This window comes from Phocoena phocoena, chromosome 7 (assembly GCF_963924675.1).
Source record: "Phocoena phocoena chromosome 7, mPhoPho1.1, whole genome shotgun sequence".
Classification (NCBI taxonomy): domain Eukaryota; kingdom Metazoa; phylum Chordata; class Mammalia; order Artiodactyla; family Phocoenidae; genus Phocoena; species Phocoena phocoena.
In genome coordinates, this window is record NC_089225.1 from 96,357,102 (window position 1) to 96,380,077 (window position 22,976).

The 22,976-nt window shown below is 43.4% G+C and overlaps 1 protein-coding gene across 1 annotated transcript in view; it reads left to right on the forward strand.

Moving 5' to 3' along the window:
* CYP27A1 (cytochrome P450 family 27 subfamily A member 1) overlaps positions 1-21,582 on the forward strand; it is a 43,479-nt gene extending 21,897 nt beyond the window's left edge. Inside the window, exons 2-9 of the mRNA XM_065880577.1 lie at positions 15,344-15,534; positions 18,937-19,136; positions 19,261-19,458; positions 19,611-19,783; positions 20,387-20,553; positions 20,741-20,822; positions 20,903-21,115; positions 21,253-21,582. Of these exons, the coding sequence (XP_065736649.1) occupies positions 15,344-15,534; positions 18,937-19,136; positions 19,261-19,458; positions 19,611-19,783; positions 20,387-20,553; positions 20,741-20,822; positions 20,903-21,115; positions 21,253-21,372 (1,344 nt within the window). The 3' untranslated portion in view covers positions 21,373-21,582. The remainder of the gene's footprint in view (positions 1-15,343; positions 15,535-18,936; positions 19,137-19,260; positions 19,459-19,610; positions 19,784-20,386; positions 20,554-20,740; positions 20,823-20,902; positions 21,116-21,252) is intronic.
* The last annotated feature ends 1,394 nt before the right edge of the window (positions 21,583-22,976 follow it).

The window sequence follows — 22,976 nt, forward strand, 5'->3', positions numbered from 1 at the left end:
TTAAATGAAAGCATATCATATACTCTCTTTTATAACCTGCCTTTTACTAAAAGATAAATATGAACATCTTTCTACAATAGTCACTTCGTTAACAATTTTTAATGTCTGAATAGTGTTCCACTGTATGGCTACACTAGAATATACTGAAGCTTATTGTTACATATTCAGATTTTTGTATGTATAAAGATTTGATAAATACATCTATCACTAAATATCATGCGCATCCTGAATTAGTTCCCTAAAATAAATCTCTTAAAATGGAATTGTTGTGGTAAATGATTTCGCTCAGGCCTTTGATATGTATCGGCTGCCAAACTGTCCTCCAGAAAAGTTACAAGGGCAACAGTTTTGTGCAATGGAGGGCATTCCCATTTCTAAAAAAAGAGAGACTCTGCCAGTGTGTTCTTCCCAGAGCAAATGAACAAATGAGTAAACACCCCTTAAAGCTTGATCTCTAATCCTGGGTTAGGAGCTGGCAAGGCAAAGGAAAGGTTGGTCTGGTCCTCTTCTTGATCTACAAGAGAGGAAGCATGGAACCACAGAAGAACCAGCTCAGGGGAACCTCCCTCACTCCCTTTCTGTTCTCTCTTTTCTGAGGGGGCCCATCTTTTGTTCACAGCAGGCTTCTTGCTGAGGCTCTGGAGGCTTTAAATATCACAGACTTCTTCTAGGCCTTTTTTCAGGGGAAATTCACAAACTATAATACAATGAACCATTTTATTTAATTTATTTGGCCGCACCTTGTGGCATGTGGGATCTTAGTTCCCTGACCAGGGATCGAACCTGTGCCCCCTACAGTGGAAGCGTGGAGGCCTAACCACTGGACCACCAGGGAATTCCCTCAGTGAAACATTTTAAAGTGCACAATTCAGCAGCATTTAGTGTATTATTAATGTTATAAAACTACTACTTCTCTCTAGTTTCAAAACTTTTTCAATACCTCAGAAAAACACCCTGTCATTAGTTACTCCTCATTCCCCTCTCCTGTCACCCCTTGGTAATCATTAATCTGCTTTCCATCTTTATGGATCTGCCTATTCAATATATCATATAAATGGAATCATACAATATATGACCTTTTGTGTCTGGCTTCTTTCACTTACTGTATGTTTTCAAGGTTCATCCAAGTTTTAGTGTGTATCACACTTTGTTCTTTTTATGGCTGAATACTATTCCATTGTATGCATATACCACAATTTGCTTATCCATTCATCAGTTGATGCCATTTGGGTTCTTTCCACCTTTTGACAACTGTGAGTAATGCTGCTCTAAACATTCCTGTGCAAGTCTCTGTGTGGCATATGTTTTCATTTCTTTTGGGTATATACCTAGGAGTGGAATTGCTGGATCATATGGTAATTCTGTGTTTAACTTTTTGGGAACTTGACAAATGGTTTTCCACAGCAGCTGCAACATTTCTGCTTTCCCATCAGCAATGCCCAAGGGTTTCAATTTCTTCACACAGGTTGTTTCTCGCCAACAAGTTGTTATTTTCAGTTTTTTGGATTTAAGTCATCCTAGTGGGTGTGAAATGCTATCTTATTGTACTTTTGATTTTCATTCCTTAGTGACCAATGATGTTGAGCATCTTTTCATGCCCATACTGGCTATTTATATATCTTCTTTGGAGAAATGTCAAATCATTTGATCATTTGAAAATTGGATTGTCTTCTTGTTGAGTTTTTAAAGAGTTCTTTATATACTCTGGATATTAAACCCTCATCAGATGTATGATTTGCTAATATTTTCTTTCATTGTGTAGATTGTCTATTCACATTCTTTTTTTTTAACATCTTTATTGGAGTATAATTGCTTTACAATGGTGTGTTAGTTTCTGCTTTATAACAAAGTGAATCAGTTATACATATACCTATATTCCCATATCTCTTCCCTCTTGCATCTCCCTCCCTCCCACCCTCCCTATCCCACCCCTCTAGGTGGTCACAAACCACCTAGCTGATCTCCCTGTGCTATGTGGCTGCTTCCCACTAGCTATCTATTTTACGTTTGGTAGTGTATACATGTCCATGCCACTCTCTCACTTTGTCACAGCTTACCCTTCCCCCTCCCCATAACCTCAAGTCCATGCTCTAGTAGGTCTGTGTCTTTATTCCCGTCTTACCCCTAGGTACTTCATGACCTTTTTTTTTTTCTTAGATTCCATATATATGTGTTAGCATATGGTACTTGTTTTTCTCTTTCTGACTTACTTCACTCTGTATGACAGACTCTAGGTCCATCCACCTCACTACAAATAACTCAATTTTGTTTCTTTTTATGGCTGAGTAATATTCCATTGTGTATATGTACCACGTCTTCTTTATCCATTCATCTGTTGATGGATACTTAGGTTGCTTCCATGTCCTGGTTATTGTAAATAGAGCTGCAATGAACATTGTGGTACATGACTCTTTTTGAATTATGGTTTTCTCAGGGTATGTGCCCAGTAGTGGGATTGCTGGGTCGTATGGTAGTTCTATTTGTAGTTTTTTAAGGAACCTCCATACTGTTCTCCATAGTGGCTGTATTAGTTTACATTCCCACCAACAGTGTAAGAGGGTTCCCTTTTCTCCACACCTTCTCCAGCATTTATTGTTTCTAGATTTTTTGATGATGGCCATTCTGACCTGTGTGAGATGATATCTCACTGTAGTTTTGATTTGCATTTCTCTAATGATTAATGATGTTGAGCATCATTTCATGTGTTTGTTGGCAATCTGTATATCTTCTTTGGAGAAATGTCTATTTAGGTCTTTATTCACATTCTTGATAATGTCCTTTGATGTGCAAAAGTTTTAAATTTTTATGAAGTCCAATTTTTCTTTTATTGCTCACACATTACTGTTCAAATCTAAGAATCCCATTGCCAAATCCAAGGTCATGAAGATTTACCCCTATGTATATTTTTAAATTTTTTATTTTTAAAATAAATTTATGTATTTTATTTATTTATTTTTAGCTGTGTTGGGTCTCGGTTGCTGTGTGCAGGCTTTCTCTAGTTGCCGCGAGTGGGGGCTACTCTTTGTTGCGGTGCATGGGCTTCTCATTGCAGTGGCTTCTCTTGTTGCAGAGCACGGGCTCTAGGCACATGGGCTTCAGTAGTTGTGGTATGTGAGCTCAGTAGTTGTGGCTCGCAGGCTCTAGAGCACAGGCTCGGTAGTTGTAGCACATGGGCCCAGCCGCTCCGCGGCATGTGGGATCCTCCCGGACTGGGGCACGAACCCGTGTCCCCTGCATTGGCAGGCGGACTCTCAACCACTGCGCCACCAGGGAAGCCCAGTATTTTATTCTTTTGGTTGCTATGTATTAGTCTACTCTGGCTGCCATAACAAAATGCCATAAACTGGGTGTCTTAAACAGTAAAAATTTACTTTCTTGCAGTTCTGGAAGCTGGAAGTTCAAGATAAGGGTGTCAGCATGGTTGGTTTCTGGTGAGAGCCCTTTTGTAATAGGGGTAGAGTGAGCACACGCTCATTAGTGTGAGACCCTTAGCATGGGGGTTAGAAGTCAAGCTCCACCAACAGGAAGCCTTGCAGTGGTCCTCGTAGCAGTGATTGCAGTGAGAGGCAGATTGTGGCCTTCTCCCCAGGGCCCTCCAGGCCCTCCAGCCTCAGGGCTGGTGGGTGAGCTGAGGGTCCTGGAGACAGGCTGAGGCCTATGTCCTGCAGAGCCAGAGCCAACAGCCACCCACTGGCTGGGCCCAGGCCTTGAAGCAGCAGTGAACCTCTCCACCATCCCCACCTCTGTGACCTAATGGCAGTGGCAGTCTCCATGGGTCGCAGTCCGTGGAGGCCTCGCAACTGGAGTATATGGACACTGCCATTAAGGTAACAGCTTCAACCAGCTTCAGTTTCTCCGTTCAAGTTTCAAAAATTGGTAGAGCTTAGATCAGTTGTCTACCCCTAGGAGGTGGCCAGATGTCAGGGTTAAGTTGCAATGACATGGCACATCATTATTTCCAGTCCACCTCTGTGGTTGGGGCTATTCTCAAAGAAGGGCAACTGTTGTGAGCTGGGAACTAACCTAACTGGTATTTGTTGCAACATGTATTCTTATTGATCCTATACAAATGAATCTCTCCAGTTTAAATGAAAAGCCTGAGGGCCGGCTGGGTCCTGGGCACCTGGCTCCCTCAGTGACGATGGCTGGGCAGGGTCTGGGGACCTGGCTCTGAGGGTGCTGCCAGTTGAGATCTGCCTCTTTATTTGGGCCTGGGCACTAGCGGGAGGACCCAGACTGGGTTCTGGACAAACATTCCCAGGTAGGGTAACTGGCCTGCGCAGGGGCCCCCTCCCCTTAGCCAGGGCCTGGACCTCAGAGGGTGAAAGTTGAGCCTTGGGACCTTGCACTTTCTTGTCAGAACAGAGAATATTTGTTTCAGTGGAGGTTTACAGGAACATTGTGACTTGACCTCAAGAACAGAGGCTCTGACACCAAGAAGTCTGCAACAATTAACTATGCCCCTTCCTCACCTTTCCTATAAAAGGGCTTCACTGAAAGCTTTCAGGGAGTTTGGGATTTTTAGGGCATGAGCCACCCATCTCCTTGCGTGACCCTGCAATAAACATTCCTCTGCTCCAAACTCCAATGTTTTGGTATTGTTTGGCCTCACTGTGCATTGGGCACACAAACTTGGGTTTGGTAGCAATTTTCCTGGCTTGCAGACAGCCACCTTAAGTGGTCTTTCCTTGTGTGTGTATGCTTGTGTGTGCACACACATGTACACACACACAGAGAACTCTCTAATATCTCTTTATGAGGATACTAATCCTATTGGATCAGGGCCCCACTCTTTTTTTTTTGAATTTTATTTATTTTTTTATACAGCAGGTTCTTATTAGTTATCCATTTTATACATACTAGTGTATATATGTCAATTCCAATCTCCCAATTCATCACACCACCGCCCCCACCACCACCACTTTCCACCATTGGTGTCCATACATTTGTTCTCTACATCTGTTTCACTATTTCTGCCCTGCAAACTGGTTCATCTGTACCACTTTTCTAGGTTCCACATATATGCGTTAATATACGACATTTGTTTTTCTCTTTCTGACTTACTTCACTCTGTATGACAGTTTCTAGATCAATCCACGTCTCTACAAATAACCCAAATGCGTTCCTTTTTATGGCTGAGTAATATTCCATTCTATATATGTACCACATCTTCTTTATCCATTCGTCTGTGGATGGGCATTTAGGTTGCTTCCATGGCCTGGCTATTGTAAATAGTGCTGCAATGTGTCTTTTTGAATTATGGTTTTCTCTGGATATATGACCAGTAGTGGGATTGCTGGGTCATATGGTAATTCTATTTTTAGTTTTTTAAGGTACCTCCATACTGTTCTCTATAGTGGCTGTATCAATTTACATTCCCATCAACAGTGCAAGATGCTTCCCTTTTCTCCACACCCTCTCTAGCATTTGTTGTTTGTAGAGTTTCTGATGATGCCATTCTAACTGGTGTGAGGTGATACCTCATTGTAGTTTTGATTTGCATTTCTCTAACAATTAGTGATGTTGAGCAGCTTTTCATGTGCTTCTTGGCCATCTGTATATCTTCTTTGGAGAAATATCTCTTGAGGTCTTCTTCCCATTTTTGATTTTCTTTGTTTTTTTAATATTGAGCTGCATGAGCTGTTTATATATTTTGGAGATTAATCCTTTGTCCGTTGATTCATTTGCAAATATTTTCTCCCATTCTGAGGGTTGTCTTTTCGTCTTGTTTGTAGTTTCCTTTGCTTTGCAAAAGCTTTAAAGTTCCATTAGGTCCCATTTGATTATTTTTGTTTTTATTTCCATTACTCTAGGAGGTGGATCAAAAAAGATCTTGCTGTGATTTACGTCAAAGAGTGTTCTTCCTATGTTTTCCTCTAAGAGTTTTATAGTATTCAGTCTTAAATTTAGGTCTCTAATCCATTTTTTTCTTTTTAATAAATTTATTTATTTATTTATTTTTGGCTGTGTTCCGTCTTCGTTGCTGTGCATGAGCTTTCTTTAGTTGTGGTGAGCGGGGGCTACTCTTCGTTGTGGTGCACGGGCTTCTCATTGTCGTGGCTTCCCTTGTTGCGGACCACGAGCTCTAGGTATGCGGGCTTCAGTAGTTGTGGCACATGGGCTCAGTAGTTGTGGCTTGCGGGCTCTAGAGCTCAGGCTCAGTAATTGTGGCGCACGGGCTTAGTTGCTCCACGGCATGTGGGATCTTCCTGGACCAGGGCTCGAACCCGTGTCCCCTGCATTGGCAGGTGGATTCTTAACCACTGCACCACCAGGGAAGCTCTCTAATCCATTTTGAGTATATTTTTGTGTATGGTGTTAGGGAGTGTTCTAATTTCATTCTTTTACATGTAGCTGTCCAGTTTTCCCAGCACCACTTATTGAAGAGACTGTCTTTTCTCCATTGTATATCCTTGCCTCCTTTGTTATAGATTAGTTGCCCATAGGTACGTGGGTTTATCTCTGGACTTTCTATCCTGTTCCATTGATCTATATTTCTGTTTTTGTGCCAGTACCATATTGTCTTGATTACTGTAGCTTTGTAGTATAGTCTGAAGTCAGGGAGTCTGATTCCTCCAGCTCCGTTTTTTTCCCTCAAGACTGCTTTGGCTATTTGGGGTCTTTTGTGTCTCCATATAAATTTTAAGATTTTTGTTCTAGTTCTGTAAAAAATGCTATTGGTAATTTGATAGGGATTGTATTGAATCTGTAGATTGCTTTGGGTAGTATAGTCATTTTCACAATATTGATTCTTCCAATACAAGAACAGGTTATATCTCTCCATCTGTTTGTATCATCTTTAATTTCTTTCAACAGTGTCTTATAGTTTTCTGCATACAGGTCTTTGGTCTCCCTAGGTAGGTTTATTCCTAGGTTTTTTATTCTTTTTGTTGCAGTGGTAAATGGGAGTGTTTACTTAATTTCTCCTTCAGATTTTTCATCATTAGTGTATAGGAATGAAAGAGATTTCTGTGCATTAATTTTGTATCCTGCAACTTTACCAAATTCATTGATTAGCTCCGGTAGTTTTCTGGTGGCATATTTAGGATTCTCTATGTCTAGTATCATGTCATCTGAAAAGAGTGACAGTTTTACTTCTTCTTTTCCAATTTGTATTCCTTTTATTTCTTTTTCTTCTCTGATTGCCATGGCTAGGACTTCCAAAACTATGTTGAATAATAGTGGTGAGAGTGGACATCCCTGTCTTGTTCCTGATCTTAGAGGAAATGCTTTCAGTTTTTCACCATTGAGAATGATGTTTGCTGTGGGTTTGTCATATATGGCCTTTATTATGTTGAGGTAGGTTCCCTCTATGCCCACTTTCTGGAGAGTTTTTATCATAAATGGGTGTTGAATTTGTCAAAAACTTTTTCTGCATCTATTGAGCTGATCATATGGTTTTTCTTCTTCAATTTGTTAAAATGGTGTATCACATTGATTGATTTGCATATATTGAGGAATCCTTGCATCCCTGGGATAAATCCCACTTGGTCATGATGTATGATCCTTTTAATGTGTTTTTGGATTTTGTTTGCTAATATTTTGTTGAGGATTTTTGCATCAATATTCATCAGTGATATTGGTCTGTAATTTTCTTTTTTTGTAGAATCTTTGTCTGGTTTTGGTATCAGAGTGATGGTGGCCTTATAGAATGTGTTTGGGAGTGTTCCTTCCTCTGCAATTTTTTGGAAGAGTTTGAGAAGGATGGGTGTTAGCTCTTCTCTAAATGTTTTATAGAATTCACCTGTGAAGGTATCTGGTCCTGGACTTTCGTTTGTTGCAAGATTTTTAATCACAGTTTCAATTTCATTACTTGTGATTGATCTGTTCATATTTTCTATTTCTTCCTGGTTCAGTCTTGGAAGGTTATGCTTTTCTAAGAATTTGTCCATTTCTTCCAGGTTGTCCATTTTATTTGCATAGAGTTGCTTGTAGTAATCTCTCATGGTTCTTTGTGTTTCTGTACTGTCAGTTGTTACTTCTCCTTTTTCATTTCTAATTCTGTTGATTTGAGTCTTCTCCCTTTTTTACTTAATGTGTCTGGGTAGTGCTTTATCAATTTTGTTTATCTTCTCAAAGAACCATCTTTTAGTTTTATTGATCTTTGCTATTGTTTCTTTCATTTCTTTTTCATTTATTTCTGCTCTGATATTTATGATTTCTTTCCTTCTACTAACTTTGGGTTTTGTTTGTTCTTCTTTCTCTAGTTCCCTTAGATGTAAGGTTAGATTGTTTATTTGAGATTTTTCTTGTTTTTGAGGTAGACTTGTATTGCTATAAACTTCCTTCTTAGAACTGCTTTTGCTGCATACCATAGGTTTTGGATCATTGTGTTTTCATTGTCATTTGTCTCTAGGTATTTTTTGATTTCCTCTTTGATTTCTTCAGTGATCTCTTGGTTATTTAGTAACATATTGTTTAGCCTCCATGTGTTTGTGTTGTTTATGGTTTTTTTCCCTGTAATTGATTTCTAATGTCATAGTGTTGTGGTCAGAAAAGATGCTTGATATGATTTCAATTTTCTTAAATTTGCTGTGGCTTGATTTGTGATCCAAGATGTGGTCTATCCTGCAGAATATTCTGTTTGCACCTGAGAAGAAAGTGTAATCTGCTGTTTTTGGATGGAATGTCCTATAAATATCAATTAAATCTATCTGGTCTATTGTGTCATTTAAAGCTTGTGTTTCCTTATTAATTTTCCGTATGGATGATCTGGCCATTGGTGAATGTGAGGTGTTAAATTCCCCCACTATTATTGTGTTACTGTTGATTCCCTCTTGTATAGCTGTTAGCAGTTGCCTTATGTATTGAGGTGCTCCTATGTTGGGTGCATATATATTTATAATTGTTATATCTTCTTCTTGGATTGATCCCTTGATCATTATGTAGTGTCCTTCCTTGTCTCTTGTAACATTTTATTTTAAAGTCTATTTTATCTGATATGAGTGTTCCTACTCCAACTTTCTTTTGATTTCCATTTGCATGGAATATCTTTTTCCATCCCCTCACTTTCAGTCTGTATGTGTCCCTAGGTCTGAAGTGGGTGTCTTGTAGACAGCATATATATGGGTATTGTTTCTGTAACCATTCAGTGAGCCTGTGTCTTTTGGTTGGAGCATTTAATCCATTCAAGTTTAAGGTAATTATCGATACGGTAATTACTATTACCATTTTCTTAATTGTTATGGGTTTGTTTTTGTAGGTCCTTTTCTTCTCTTGTGTTTCCCACTTAGAGAAGTTCCTTTAGCATTTGTTGTAGAGCTGGTTTGGTGGTGCTGAATTCTCTTAGCTTTTGCTTGTCTGTAAAGCTTTTGATTTCTCCGTTGAATCTGAATGAGATCCTTGCCGGGTACAGTAATCTTGGTTTTAGGTTCTTCCCTTTCATCACTTGAAATATATCATGCCAGTCCCTTCTGGCTTGTAGAGTTTCTGCTGAGAAATCAGCTGTTAACCTTATGGGAGTTCCCTTGTATGTTATTTGTAGTTTTTCCCTTGTTGCTTTCAGTAATTTTTCTTTGTCTTTAATTTTTGTCAATTTCTGATTACTATGTGTCTCGGCATGTTTCTCTTCGGGTTTATCCTGCCAGGGACTGTCTGCACTTCCTGGTCTTGGGTGGCTATTTCCTTTCCCATGTTAGGGAAGTTTTCGACTATAATCTCTTCAAATATTTTCTTGGGGCCTTTCTCTCTCTCTTCTCCTCCTGTGACCCCTATAGTGCAAATGTTGTTGGAATTAATGTTGTCCCAGGGGTCTCTTAGGCTGTCTTTATTTCTTCTCATTCTTTTTTCTTTATTCTGTTCTGCAGCAGTGAATTCTACCATTCTGTCTTCCAGGTCACTTATCCGTTCTTCTGCCTCAGTTATTCTGCTATTGATTCCTTCTAGTGTATTTTTCATTTCAGTTATTGTATTGTTCATCTCTGTTTGTTTGTTCTTTAATTCTTGTAGGTCTTTGTTAAACATTTCTTGCATCTTCTTGATCTTTGCCTCCATTCTTTTTCTGAGGTCCTGTATCATCTTCACTATTATTATTCTGAATTCTTTTTCTGGAAGGTTGCCTATCTCCACTTCATTTAGCTGTTTTTCTGGGGTTTTGTTTTGTTTCTTCATCTGGTACATAGCCCTCTGCCTTTTCATCTTGTCTGTCTCTCTGTGAATGTGCTTTTTGTTCCACAGGCTGCAGGATTGTTGTTCTTCTTGCTTCTGCTGTCTGCCCTCTGGTGGATGAGGCTGTCTAAGAGGCTTGTGCAAGTTTCCTGATGGGAGGGGCTGGTGGTGGGTAGAGCTGGGTGTGGCTCTGGTGGGCAGAGCTCAGTAAAACTTTAATCTGCTTGTGTGCTGATGGGTGGGACTGTGTTCCTTCCCTGTTGGTTGTTTGGCCTGAGGCGACCCAGCACTGGAGCCTACATGCTCTTTGGTGGGGCGAATGGTGGACTCCAGGAGGGCCCACTCCAAGGAGTCCTTCCCAGAACTTCTGCTGCCAGTGTCCTTGTCCTCAGGGTGAGCCACAGCCACCCACCCCCACCCCCCACCTCTGGAGGAGACCCTCCAACCCTAGCAGGTAGGTATGGTTCAGTTTCCTATGGGGCCACTGCTCCTTCCCGTGGGTGTCAATGCACACACTACTTTGTGTGTGCCCTCCAAGAGTGGAGTCTCTGTTTCCCCAAGTCCTGTCAAAGTCCTGCAATCAAATCCCGCTAGCCTTCAAAGTCTGATTCTCTGGAAATTCCTCCTCCCGTTGCCGGACCTCCAGGTTGGGAAGACTGACGTGGGGCTCAGAACCTTCACTCCAGTAGGTGGACTTCTGTGGTATAAGTGTTCTCCAGTTTGTGAGTCACCCACCCAGCAGTTACGGGATTTGATTTTATTGTGATTGCGCCCCTCCTACCGTCTCACTGTGGCTTCTTCTTTGTCTTTGGATGTGGGGTCTTTTTTGCTGAGTTCCAGTGTCTTCCTGTTGATGATTGTTCAGCAGTTAGTTGTGATACTGGTGCTCTCGCAAGAGGGAGTGAGTGCACGTCCTTCTGCTCCACCATCTTGAACCAATCTCCCCAGGGCCCCACTCTTATTTAATCTTAATTACTTTCTTAGATGCTTCCTCTCTAAATACAGCCACACTGAAGGTTAGGGCTTCAACACATGAATTTGGGGGAGATGCAACATTCAGGCCATAAAAGATGCTATTGTAATTGTATATTAGAACTATTCTCTTAATTTCCTTTTGAGATTTTCCTTCAGCCTTTTAAAATTAATGCCTACCCCAGTGGAGCCACTGTTACCAGTTTCCTATGTATCCTCTTCCCTGCTTCTTTTCTGTCTCTGTCTCATAATCTTTGTATTATCTGCAACTTGTTTTTCTTCCACTTGATTCACTGGCAATTGCTAAATATTTATTGAGTGTCTCTAATGTGTTTAGCAGTGTGTTAAGCAGTATGGGAAGTATAAAGAAGTACGACAAGGTTCCTGCCCTTAAAGATTTTCAATCTAGTTGAAGAGACAAGATATGTACAAAATAATTAGGGAATAGTTTATAAGCATATGTAATCAAGTTCTCGGCTGTGTGGCTTATGCCCTAGGATGTAAATAAACTGTCTAAGTGTAGGTCACAGCAGTATCCCCAGCCCCAAGATCAGTATAGGAGGAATAGAATATGAGCTCAATAAATGCATGTTGGATGAATTTAACACTGTCGGTCTTTGGAATCTCACCTGGCAGAGGCTAGCCCTCCCATTCATCTTGGAAGATGATCCCTAGGGAACTCTGTTCTGCAAAGGGGCACTTAGCACCTATCTGAAAACCTTGGGGCTCTCTAACTGGTTCAGGTTACAGCCTAGTGGTAGGCTCACAGACATAAAACACATTTCTCAGCAAGTGCTCTGGTGTCTTTCTAAAATAAGTTCTTACATAAATAGATCCTTGTTAAGTTCCACCAAGTAAACTGAGGAGTATGAAGGAAGAGGGAAGAAAGCATGGCCTAGGCATGGGGGGAAATGTCCCAGAAACTTCCAAACTGACAGCCAGGAAGTGGTGCCAGAGGCTTTGGGTTCCAGGCAAGAAGCTGGTGCCCAAGGAAAGGTTATGGATCTAGTCCTTTAAAACGTGTTTTTTTTCCCCGATTCCAAGATCAAGGTAGAAAACTTGAAAAACAAATCACAGTGTAAAGAAGAAAGTAAACTCTCTGTAAACCATGACTCAGAGATAACCATTGTTTGCATCATTATAAATACATTGCATGTAATTTTACATGAGCTTAACAGAAGGAAAAGAAACCAAACTTAAGATAAATATTTCTTCAAAGTGAGATATTATTTCTTAAAAGGAGTCTTCTAAGATTAAAGAATTCAGAGACATTTTAAGAAGTTGGGGTTATTACAGAAGTTCTCAAGCTGGGGTGATTTTGCCCCCATCCCCCAGGACATTTTGGCAATGTCTAGAGACGTTTTTGGTTGTCACAGCTTGGTGTGGGGTTGCTGCTGGGGTACAGTCTAGGGGTGCTGCTAAACATTCTACAAAACACAGGACAGTCTGCCACAGCAAAGAATCATCCAGCCCCAGATGTCAGCAGTGCCATGAGAAACCCTGGGTTACAGCAGTGTTGTGCTGGGTTTAAGCAGCACATTTTAAAAAAATATTTATTTGTTTATTATTTATTTATTTTGGCGGCATCGGGTCTTAGTTGCGGCATGCGGACTTCTTAGTTGTGGCATGAGAACTCTTAGTTGCAGCATGCATGCGGGATCTAGTTCCCTGACTTAGGGATCAAACCCCGGGCCCCCTGCATTGGGAGCGCAGAGTCTTACCCACTGGACCGCCAGGGAAGTCCCTTAAGCAGTACGTATTTTTAAAGAGCCTAAGTTTGTTTTCAGTTAGTAAGGGATAGTCAGCTTTCTCGGGGATCAGTGGAGTAAGCAGTTGTGAGCATGGCCTCCAGCCAGGTGGTCTGAGTTTGAACTCTGACTCTGCCACTTACTGGCAAAGTGACCTCGGGCAACCTCTTTGGGCCTCAGTTTCCTCATCTGCAAAACTGTGGTAATGTTACACCTACCTCATGCAGCTGTAGTGAGGGCTGAATGAGCTAGTATAAGCAAAGTGCTTGGAACAGTGTCTAGTTTATGCTAAGCTCCACAGAAATATTATTATTATTATATGAATATCTTAAACCAAACTAGAAACACAACTTAAGCTTACTTTTAGGTTAATTCGCCTAAGGAATTTAGTAGAGAAAAATAGACACATAAGTATTATTTTCTAATGGAACCCTTAAGAAAAATAAACAAAATGAGTGCAGCGAGGGGTCACTTATAAATCTAAGTACATGAATTCAGAGGTTCAGCAAGTCTTTCCTGCTTTCTGGAATTACTTGATCAATGCTAGGTGACTTATTGCTTCAGAAAACACTTTTTTCCCCCTTTAGATTAAAAAGTTTGAATACATTCTCATAGTTCAAAACTCAAAACAATATACCAATAAAATGTCACACAGTCTCACTCTCACTGCTGTCCTCCCCACTCTCCCATAGGTAACCACTTTAATTCATTTCTGGTGTATCAGTCCAGTGTTTCTCTACGAAAGCAAATGCAAATGCTATGTATTCTTATTTAGCTCCCCACGTTTTTCCATTCAACAGTCTATCTTGGCTATCTAGCAATCTTTCCATATTACAATCTTTCCTTCCATTTTAGCACACAAGGAGCTGCTTCATCCTCTTTTAAGGTGATACAGTATTCCATTATGAAGATGACCCACACTTTGCTTATAAATGTTTTGTAATTATTAATAAATATTAACAAATTGTCCTCCATGTAGGGTTGTGTCATGTTAGACTCCCACTGGCAATGTCTGAATACGCTTATTTTCCTCCAGGTATCACAGTCGTTTTCAGACAATTAACCATTCAAAATTGTACCACACTGGCAGGTATTACTGGGAGGTAGAAGTGGGAAACAAGGCTAAATGGACGTTGGGGGTTTGTCAAGGCTGTCTTCCTGGGAACAAGGAGAATCAGCCATTAGTTCAGGGTGGATTCTGGGCAATTGGGTAATATACGAAGGGCAATCAGGTTGCACTGGTCCTGGGAGAACCCTGTATTTAATGCTGACAGTAAGACCCAGTAAAATTGTTGTTTTTATGGACTATCAGTTCTATAATTTGAATAATAGATCTCTTCTCCATCATTTTTTTTTTTCTCCATCATTTTAATGTTTCTTTTATAGAAGCCTTTTGGCCTAATTTCGATACTGAAACAGATCTAATCCTCTTAACACTTATTCAGTAAAAAGATTAAGTACTTGGGCTTCCCTGGTGGCGCAGTGGTTGAGAGTCCGCCTGCTGATGCAGGGGACACGGGTTCGTGCCCCGGTCCGAGAGGATCCCACATGCCGCGGAGCGGCTGGGCCCGTGAGCCATGGCCGCTGAGCCTGCGTGTCCGGAGCCTGTGCTCCGCAACGGGAGAGGCCACAACAGTGAGAGGCCCACGTACCGCACAAAAAAAAAAAAAAGATGAAGTACTTGGGAGACCACTATGCTTCATTTTCTTTCAGTTTGTAGGTATAACTTAGCCAGTAAATTTAATCTTAGTATTTCTGGATTCTTTTTAAGTTTTACCCCCACCAAAACCCAAAATACATTATTTTCTCCCTTATTTTCAACAACTATAAAAACATCATTGCAATGTCAATTTCATAGATGCTATGGGTCTCAACTGTCAAGTGCTGTAGAAATTCTAAGATAAAATATTTGAGAATTGCATTCCTTAACATAGCTAATAAAAATTTTTTATTAAAAAAATTCATACCACATAGTTTACTTCATATTTACATCTTGACTTTCTCATTCAGCTTCTGTTTTTCCTGGAGTTTCTAATTGTGTTTCTTTTTTCTTGTTGGTTACACGAGATATTTATCTTTGTCTCCTTGACAGCAAGCTGCAGGAGATTTAAATGCTTCTATGAAGGAGTCGTAGACATTCTACTATACCTCATTAAAGGGCTCAGTTTCCCTAAAACCCTGGACCCCAAATATCTATACCTCAACATACCCCAGTTTGCCAGGTATCCCATTTTTCCAAAATTTCGTTCCTCCAAGACCTCAGTTCTGCCAGTTCCACCAGTTCCACCAGATACTCATTGCTCTCAATATTCTAACTTCTGTGTAACCTTTTTTTTTTTTCCAGTGTTCTCCTTTCGAGACTACAGGCCATCCCAGCACCTACCTCCTACACAATGTGCTTTTGCCCAGCTCACTTGCTCTGGTGTGGCCATAAGACACTCCCTTATCCTGCTTCCTCTCCAGGAAGTGCCTGCCTAGCTAGGCCATGGTTATTCAGCTTTGGTTGAACTCCACAGGTGCTGAACAAGGCCAAGTATGGTCCGATATGGATAAACCGCTTAGGGCCTCAGATCCATGTGAACCTGGCCAGTGCCCCACTCCTGGAGCAAGTGATGCGCCAAGAGGGCAAGTACCCAGTACGGAACGACATGGAACTATGGAGGGAGCACCGGGACCAGCAGGGCCTGACCTATGGGCCCTTCACCACGTGAGCTGGGGCCTGGGGGACTGGAACAGGCCCCCAGGGGGGCCAGGCCCAAGGACAGTGGCACTGGGCAGCCAGTGGATAATGGGCAGGGTAGTATCTCCCTGTGTCCTCTGAGCCTGAAACTCGTCTAGAAAGTGGTGGTTGGGTTGGGCTGAAGCCCATGGACCATTCATTGGCTTTTCCACTAATGTATCGTATGACTATGAACAAATGAATAATTTCCCCTTCCTTGGGCTTATGTTTCTCATGTGTAAAATGGGAAGCTTGGATTAGAGTATCTCCAAGATATCTCTAAGAACTTTCAAGCTCCGTTATTCTATATTATGGTTGAAAACATACCAACTCAAATCATAATGGGACATATTTACTTGTAGTTGAAAAAAACATCATCACCATACTAGTTGGGAGGGCTCAATTTAATTAAAAATATTTTCCAAGTTATGTATTATATGCTTGTTGTTGGTTATAACTTTCCTGGATGCTTTCCACTCACAGAGATAGATGTAGGTTTTAGCCTTAAAGTTATACCTAGGAAAGTTAAGATTATTCTGGCAGTGACAAACTAAAAGATGGGCTGAGTGTATTATATATGCATATATCAATTAAGGTAAAAAATTGAGAATCATTGGTGATTCTCAGTGCCACGGCTTGTAATTGGATATATTACAGGCTTCTTTTTACTATAGTGTGTTAAAAGAGCTCCAAAAACAATGAATGGCTTTTGATTTTCCCTAGTTGCTTGATATCCATGTTTTTTAAAGTCATTTTTTAAGGGATTAAAGTTGATCCTGGTGGTGGAAGTAGTAGCAGTAACACTGATGATAACTAAGTATGTGTTTATAACATGCCAGGCATCAGGCTAGTCTCTTTACATTTATTATTTCATCTTATCTTCACAACAAACTCATGAAGTAGATAGTATTATTATCCCCATTTTATAGATGAAGAAACTGAGGCCTAGAAGGGTTTTTGCACCACTTGCCAGAAGTGACACAACTAGTGAGTAGTGGAATAGATCTCTCTGATTCTGGAATGCAAGGACCTACTGCCATGACATGTTTGGGAAGGAAACGGACTGGTTGGAAGGTTCATTTTATCTATCTTTGATGCTAATACATTCATTCTGTCATTGCATGTCTTTCTTTCTTTATTCCTGGTTCCTTCACAGGTGGGTGGTTTCAGAGCTTAATTTCTGGGCCCTTTTTTCAAGGTTCTGGGAAGAGAATAGAGAATGTTCTTCAAGAACTCTTTAACCTGATGTCTGACCCTGAGGGCAAGATTTGTGTCTCAGGTATGCTCTACAGTATTTGAGACCCAAATCTTGCCAAGGGAGTAAATCCTGGAAGTTAATTTTTTATGGTGATGGATGGTAACTAGTCTTATTGTGGTGATCATCTCGCAATGTATACAGATATCAAATCATTATATTGTACACCTGAAACCAATATAATGTTATATGTCAATTATACCTCAATAATAATAATAAAAAACATTTGGGTCTCACAGGTTTTCACAGGTCAGGCCATCATTGGACTTGATTGTTCAGATTTAGAACTGGAGCTAAACATGATATATACCCCTTTGTGATCTATTTATAACTGTTTACCCTAAAGCCAGTTTCCTAAATATGTTATACCATATATGTCTTTAAAAGCTATTTTGCTAACCTGTGATAACCTTTTTTGTTTTAACATATATACTTTTTAAATCTCATTTTTTGAGTGACTGTCGTTTCCCCAAGAAATATTTTAACAACCACAGAAAGTTTCAGATTTAAGTCCTGCAAATCCTACTGTTGGGAGAGTTTTACTCTTGGAGAAGCACCTAAAACTTGAAGTTCCAATAAATAGGTCTATTCTGGTTTTTATTTCTTTTCCAACAACACTTTTAGTTTATCTTTTTTTTTTCATAAATTTATTTTATTTTATTTATTTTTGGCTGCGTTGGGTCTTTGTTGCTGCGTGCGGGCTTTCTCTAGTTGCAGCGAGCGGGGGCTACTCTTTGTTGCGGTGCGCAGGCTTCTCATTGTGGTGGCTTCTCTTGTCGTGGAGCACGGGCTCTAGGCTCGCGGGCTCAGTAGTTGTGGCACTCGGGCTTAGCTGCTCCATGGCATGTGGGATCTTCCCAGACCAGAGATCTAACCCGTGTCCCCTGCATTGGCAGGTGGATTCTTAACCAGTGCGCCACCAGGGAAGTCCCTAGTTTATCTTTTTGCAGGTTTTCCCCAACATAATAAAGAAAACTCCTGGGGTTTGAGGTTCATTTATTTATTTATTTAGCTTGTTTTTTGAGGTTCATTTAAATAAAAATATATTTTAAAAATTTATTGAAGTGCAGTTGACTTATACTTCAAAATAAAAAACCTGAATATTGCCTTCAGACTTTTTAAACGTTTTCCTTTTTAAAATACCTTATTGGTTTTTAAAATTCAAAAGTAATACTTATTGGAAAAATTCCATCCCATCCTCCTAAGTAATTCTCATCAGTAATTTGGTGTGTATTCTTCTTCCCTCCTTTGTGCTGAAACATGCAGATATGCATGTGGATATGTAGGATTTCCTCTCTTCCTCTTAAAATTGTACCATATTATACTTATTACTCTGCAGCTGGCTTTTTAAAAATTGACCCATACCCAGCTTGCTTAGGAAAGGTAACAGGTTTGGGGGACAGCTGAGGGTGGCAGCAGCCCCTGAATATTAAGCTCCTGTTTGGGAAGCATGTTTCCACCCACACGAACATCCCTGCCTAACCGGGGTGAGACCCAGCCACCTACTGGATGGCTATGGCAAGAGAGCCTGGAGATCAGCTTGGTAGCTCTCTCTGTCCCCTTGGCCTACGGAGCTAAGGTCCAGAATCTGAGCACCCCAAGAACCCTCATTTGCTCCTCCTTTATTCCTCATCCTCCACACAGAGGGACTGGAACCACCGTAGCTCCATAGCTCATTTCACATACAGAAGATTCTGGAGTTGTATCATCCTAAGATAATCACAGTAAACATTCATTAAGCATTCACCATTTGCCAGGCACTGATCTAAGCACGTTAATTATCCTGCTAAGATAGGCACTCTTATTATTCCCATTTTACAGAAGGGGAAACCGAGGCACAGAGGATTTAAGTCACCTGCCTAAGGTCACTCAGCCAGTCATCATCCGACCTGTGATTTGACCCTAGACAGACTGATTCCAGATGCCCACCGTAACTACTTCCTTTATGCTGTTAGTGAGATTCTGAAGTTTTGTGATTCAAAGATTCTGTTATCTGAAAGTTTGTGATTCTTTAATTCTAGGTCTAGGAGTCTGAGATTTTCCTCGAGTCCATAGGGGTCTCAGGGTGGGAAGATACCATCTAATCCAATCCCCACCAGATACTTACCTTGGTGTCTCTCCTCCATTCTCTACAGGCAAGGACAGCAGTGGTACCGGCTCCGCCAGGCTCTGAACCAGCGGTTGCTGAAGCCAGCTGAGGCTGCGCTCTACACAGATGCTCTGAATGAGGTGATTGAGGACTTCATGACTCGACTGAACCAGCAGCGGGCAGAGAGCGCCTCGGGGGACCATGTGCCCGACATCGCTCACAATTTCTACTTCTTTGCCCTGGAAGGTACCCTTGTGGGGAGAGGGGCTGGGTGGGCGTGAGTCGGGTAGGTTGTGCTCTCCTCCTCGAAGCCCCCTGGACTCTGTGTGCCGTGGCCCTGCCTCCTGTGACGGCCCCTGTGCACCGCCAGCTGTTTGCTACGTCCTGTTTGAGAAACGTATTGGCTGCCTGGAGCGCTCCATCCCCCAGGACACCAAGACCTTCGTCAGATCTGTCGGGCTCATGTTCCAGAACTCGCTGTACGCCACCTTCCTCCCCAAGTGGACTCGTTCCCTGCTGCCCTTCTGGAGGCGGTATCTGGATGGCTGGAACACCATCTTCTCTTTTGGTGAGGAGTCCAGGGAAAGAAGTTGGGGCGTGGGTCCCAGGGCCTGTGCGGTAACAGCCCCCTCAGGACCCTCTCCCGGGATCTTCTCTCTTGGTCGTTGGGAGAGCATGACTTTTGACCTCATCCTCCCCTGTTCTCCGTTGTCCCCACAGGGAAGAAGCTGATTGATCAGAAATTAGAGGAGATAGAGGCCCAACTTCAGACAGGGGGCCCAGAGAAGGCCCAGATATCTGGTTACCTGCACTTCCTGCTGACCAGTGGACAGCTCAGTCCTCGTGACGCTGAGGGCAGCCTGCCCGAGCTGCTCATGGCTGGAGTAGACACGGTGCGTGAGAGGGGCAGGCGAGGAGACCAGGGCCTCCCAGCTCCCATCCTGAGCCAATTCCCTACTCTACCCCACCTGAGCCTGACCTCCATCAGATACCCGCTTCTCTCTCCGTAACGTGGATGTAGAGCTGGAAGGAAAACAGGGTGGTCATTCAGCCTGGTGGAGGCGGGCAGGGAGTGGTCCTTGTGTAAAAGGGATCCCCTCACGCCCTGGAGCCTCTGTCAGACAGCTGGGAAGTTTCATGTCACATCTAACCCACTCCCTCGTGCTGTCAGCTAAGCCCAGAGTTGAAGAGCTTGCCCGCAGCACCTTCTTAGTGGGACCTCTTTCCTGTCCTTTCGTCACGTTGGATTTCTCTGTCACAGTCTTCTCTGCTGTTACAGAGCAGTTCTCCATCACATTGGTCCTTAGCCCACTGTGAAGTCACGTGGAGCGTGGAGGGAGAGCCCCATGAATCCCTGAGTCTAAGCCTGCCACACTCGTGGCAACTTAATTTTTCTCCCACATTTTGAACGCATGCACTCACACACCCTCCCACCACCTTAACTGGCCTCTTTCTTAGAGATCTTTCCTCACTTCATCTCTTACTCTACCTCCCAGACGTCCAACACGCTGACGTGGGCCCTGTACCATCTTTCAAAGAACCCAGAGATCCAGGCAGCCCTGCATGAAGAAGTGGTGGGCATGGTGCCCGCCGGGCAGGTGCCCCAGTACAAGGACTTTGCCCACATGCCCCTGCTCAAAGCTGTGCTTAAGGAGACGCTGCGGTAGGATGCTGTCCCCGGGAGCAAGGACTCAGAGACAGGACTGGGGGTGGGGGCTGGTAGGCTGTGGCCTGGGCCAGGGATGAGATGGGAAGAGGGTCCCGGGGGACCAGAGGGGTGTGGCCGGGGGGGTGGGCACTCTGCCCCTCCTTGGATCCAGAGGCAGATCTGCACGTTCTTTTACCTGCAGTCTCTATCCTGTGGTCCCCGTGAACTCCCGGGTCATCGTGGACAAGGAAATTGAAGTTGGTGGCTTCCTCTTCCCCAAGAACGTGAGTAGGGCTGGAGAGCCAGGGTTCCCAGGGGGACCCTGCAGCCCTCTGCTGATGTGCCACCCATTCTTTGTCTGCAGACCCAGTTTGTGTTCTGCCACTACGTGGTGTCCCGGGACCCTCGCATCTTCCCTGAGCCGGACAGCTTCGAGCCCCAACGTTGGCTGAGGAAGAGCCAGCCTGATGCCCTCAGGGCCCAACACCCATTCGGCTCTGTGCCCTTTGGTTACGGGGTCCGGGCCTGCCTGGGCCGCAGGATTGCAGAGCTGGAGATGCAGCTGCTGCTGACAAGGGTGAACGGGGAGAGACAGGAGGGCCGCGCGGGCCACGGGTGCTGAAGGAGGCGGGAGGCACGGGGTGGGAGCGTGCGGAGGAGGGCGGTGGATGGAGGCCACAGACTCTAATCGCCCGTGCGCCTTTTACTTCCCAGCTGATCCAGCAGTACGAGGTGGCCCTGGCCCCTGAGACGGGGGAGGTGACCAGTGTGGCTCGAATCGTGCTCGTTCCCAATAAGAAGGTGGGCCTGCGTTTCCTGCAGAGACAGAGCTGAGCCTCCTTCCCACACTCCCTGGCACATGAAGAAGGAGAGGAAGGGGCTGCCAGGTGCCAGAGGTTGGAGAAACTCAGTGTAGTTCCTGTAGGACCCTGAGCTTTTGCCACTTTCATCATTTTGAGCATCTCCCTCTCAGATAAAAAGCCGCCTCTGTGGCACGTCGCTAACCTCGGGGAAAATATAGAATAAAGGGGCTTTTATTCATAACTGGAGACCTTTGTGATTCTTTCTGACCACCCAGCATCTGAACCTCTTTCTGTGTTTGGGGAACACCCTCTCCCCACTTAGCAAACCTGGTGGGAGGCAGAACCGCCTCCCTTCGTGGAAGCTGAGAACGCCGTATGCTTTCCCAGACCTCACAGAGAAGCCTTAGCTTCACCTGGCATTGGCTGAGGCCCTGCCCAGGTAGAAGCTGCAGAGCCATTCCCCAGGCACCGAGAGGACACACTCTTTTGAATAGAAAGTGCTTAGATACAGTCAGTGACATGCTATAAAAATGGTCGGAAGAATTCTAGGCCAGGCCTACAGGAATGACTCTAGGGACACCACTGGGGGGCTGATCAGTCTGGAAAGCCCCGTGTTGGTCACACTCAGGAGAATGAGAGTTGGGAAGCTGTCACTACAACTATTGGCCCCAGAGCTACTCCATGTCTCCCAGGTCTATGCTGACTAAAGAAAAAAAGAAAAGATGCCCCCTCCTCCCAACTACCCCTGACAACAGGAAGAACAGGAGCAGCAGAGGGTGGTCTCTGTCTCACGACCACCTTCCAAACCTCTCACGTACAACTGAGAGGTGGAGCCTAAATCCCACCTGGAACTTCAAGAGAGTCTGGGGATTGTAGTTTCTAACTTTCCAGCCTCTTCAGTACAGGAAGCCAACAAGAAGGAAAGTGGGTTGGCATCGAGATCCAGTGTACCACAACACAAGCCTGAAAAGTCAACAAATCCCAGCCTCAAGGAGGCCCAGCCCTAGTGGGAAATTTCTGCTGAGTCATAGAAAACTAAAGCAGAATTTCTTCTGTCTGTGGAGATTTGAGTTTGAGCCTATTAAAAAACTCACGTCATTGCCCTGATTAAAATCCTTCCATGGCTCCCCTCAGTCCTGAGGCAAAGTTCTAAGTGGCTTAGAAGACTCGGTGTTCTGGCACCCTGGCCTCCACACTCCCCTATCCCCCCTCCACCCTTCTACAGCTGAGCCCAAATTCCTTGTATTTCCCTGAGCACATTATGCTCTTTCCGGCCTCGATACTTTGTACTTAATGTCTGCTGTCCTTGGAACACCCTCTTCACCAACTGGCCTGTCGTCTCACAGAACTTGCTCTTCCTCTAGACTCAGCTCAAATGTCGCCGCCTCTGCAAAGCCTTCCCTGACCTCTCAGGGTGAGCCTGAGCACTTCCTCTTGTGCTCTCCCCCATCCATCCCCTAGAACCGAGCGCTCAGCCCGGTCACCGTGTCGTAGGCCCGACTGTCTCCCCAGCCAGCTGGGAGCCCCATGGAGGGCATAATCCCAATGTCGAACTCTGTGTCTAGCACAGAGTTAATAAAGGTAATGCATACATGTTTGTTGAATGCGACTGGAATAGGAGGAAGGGAAGGGAAG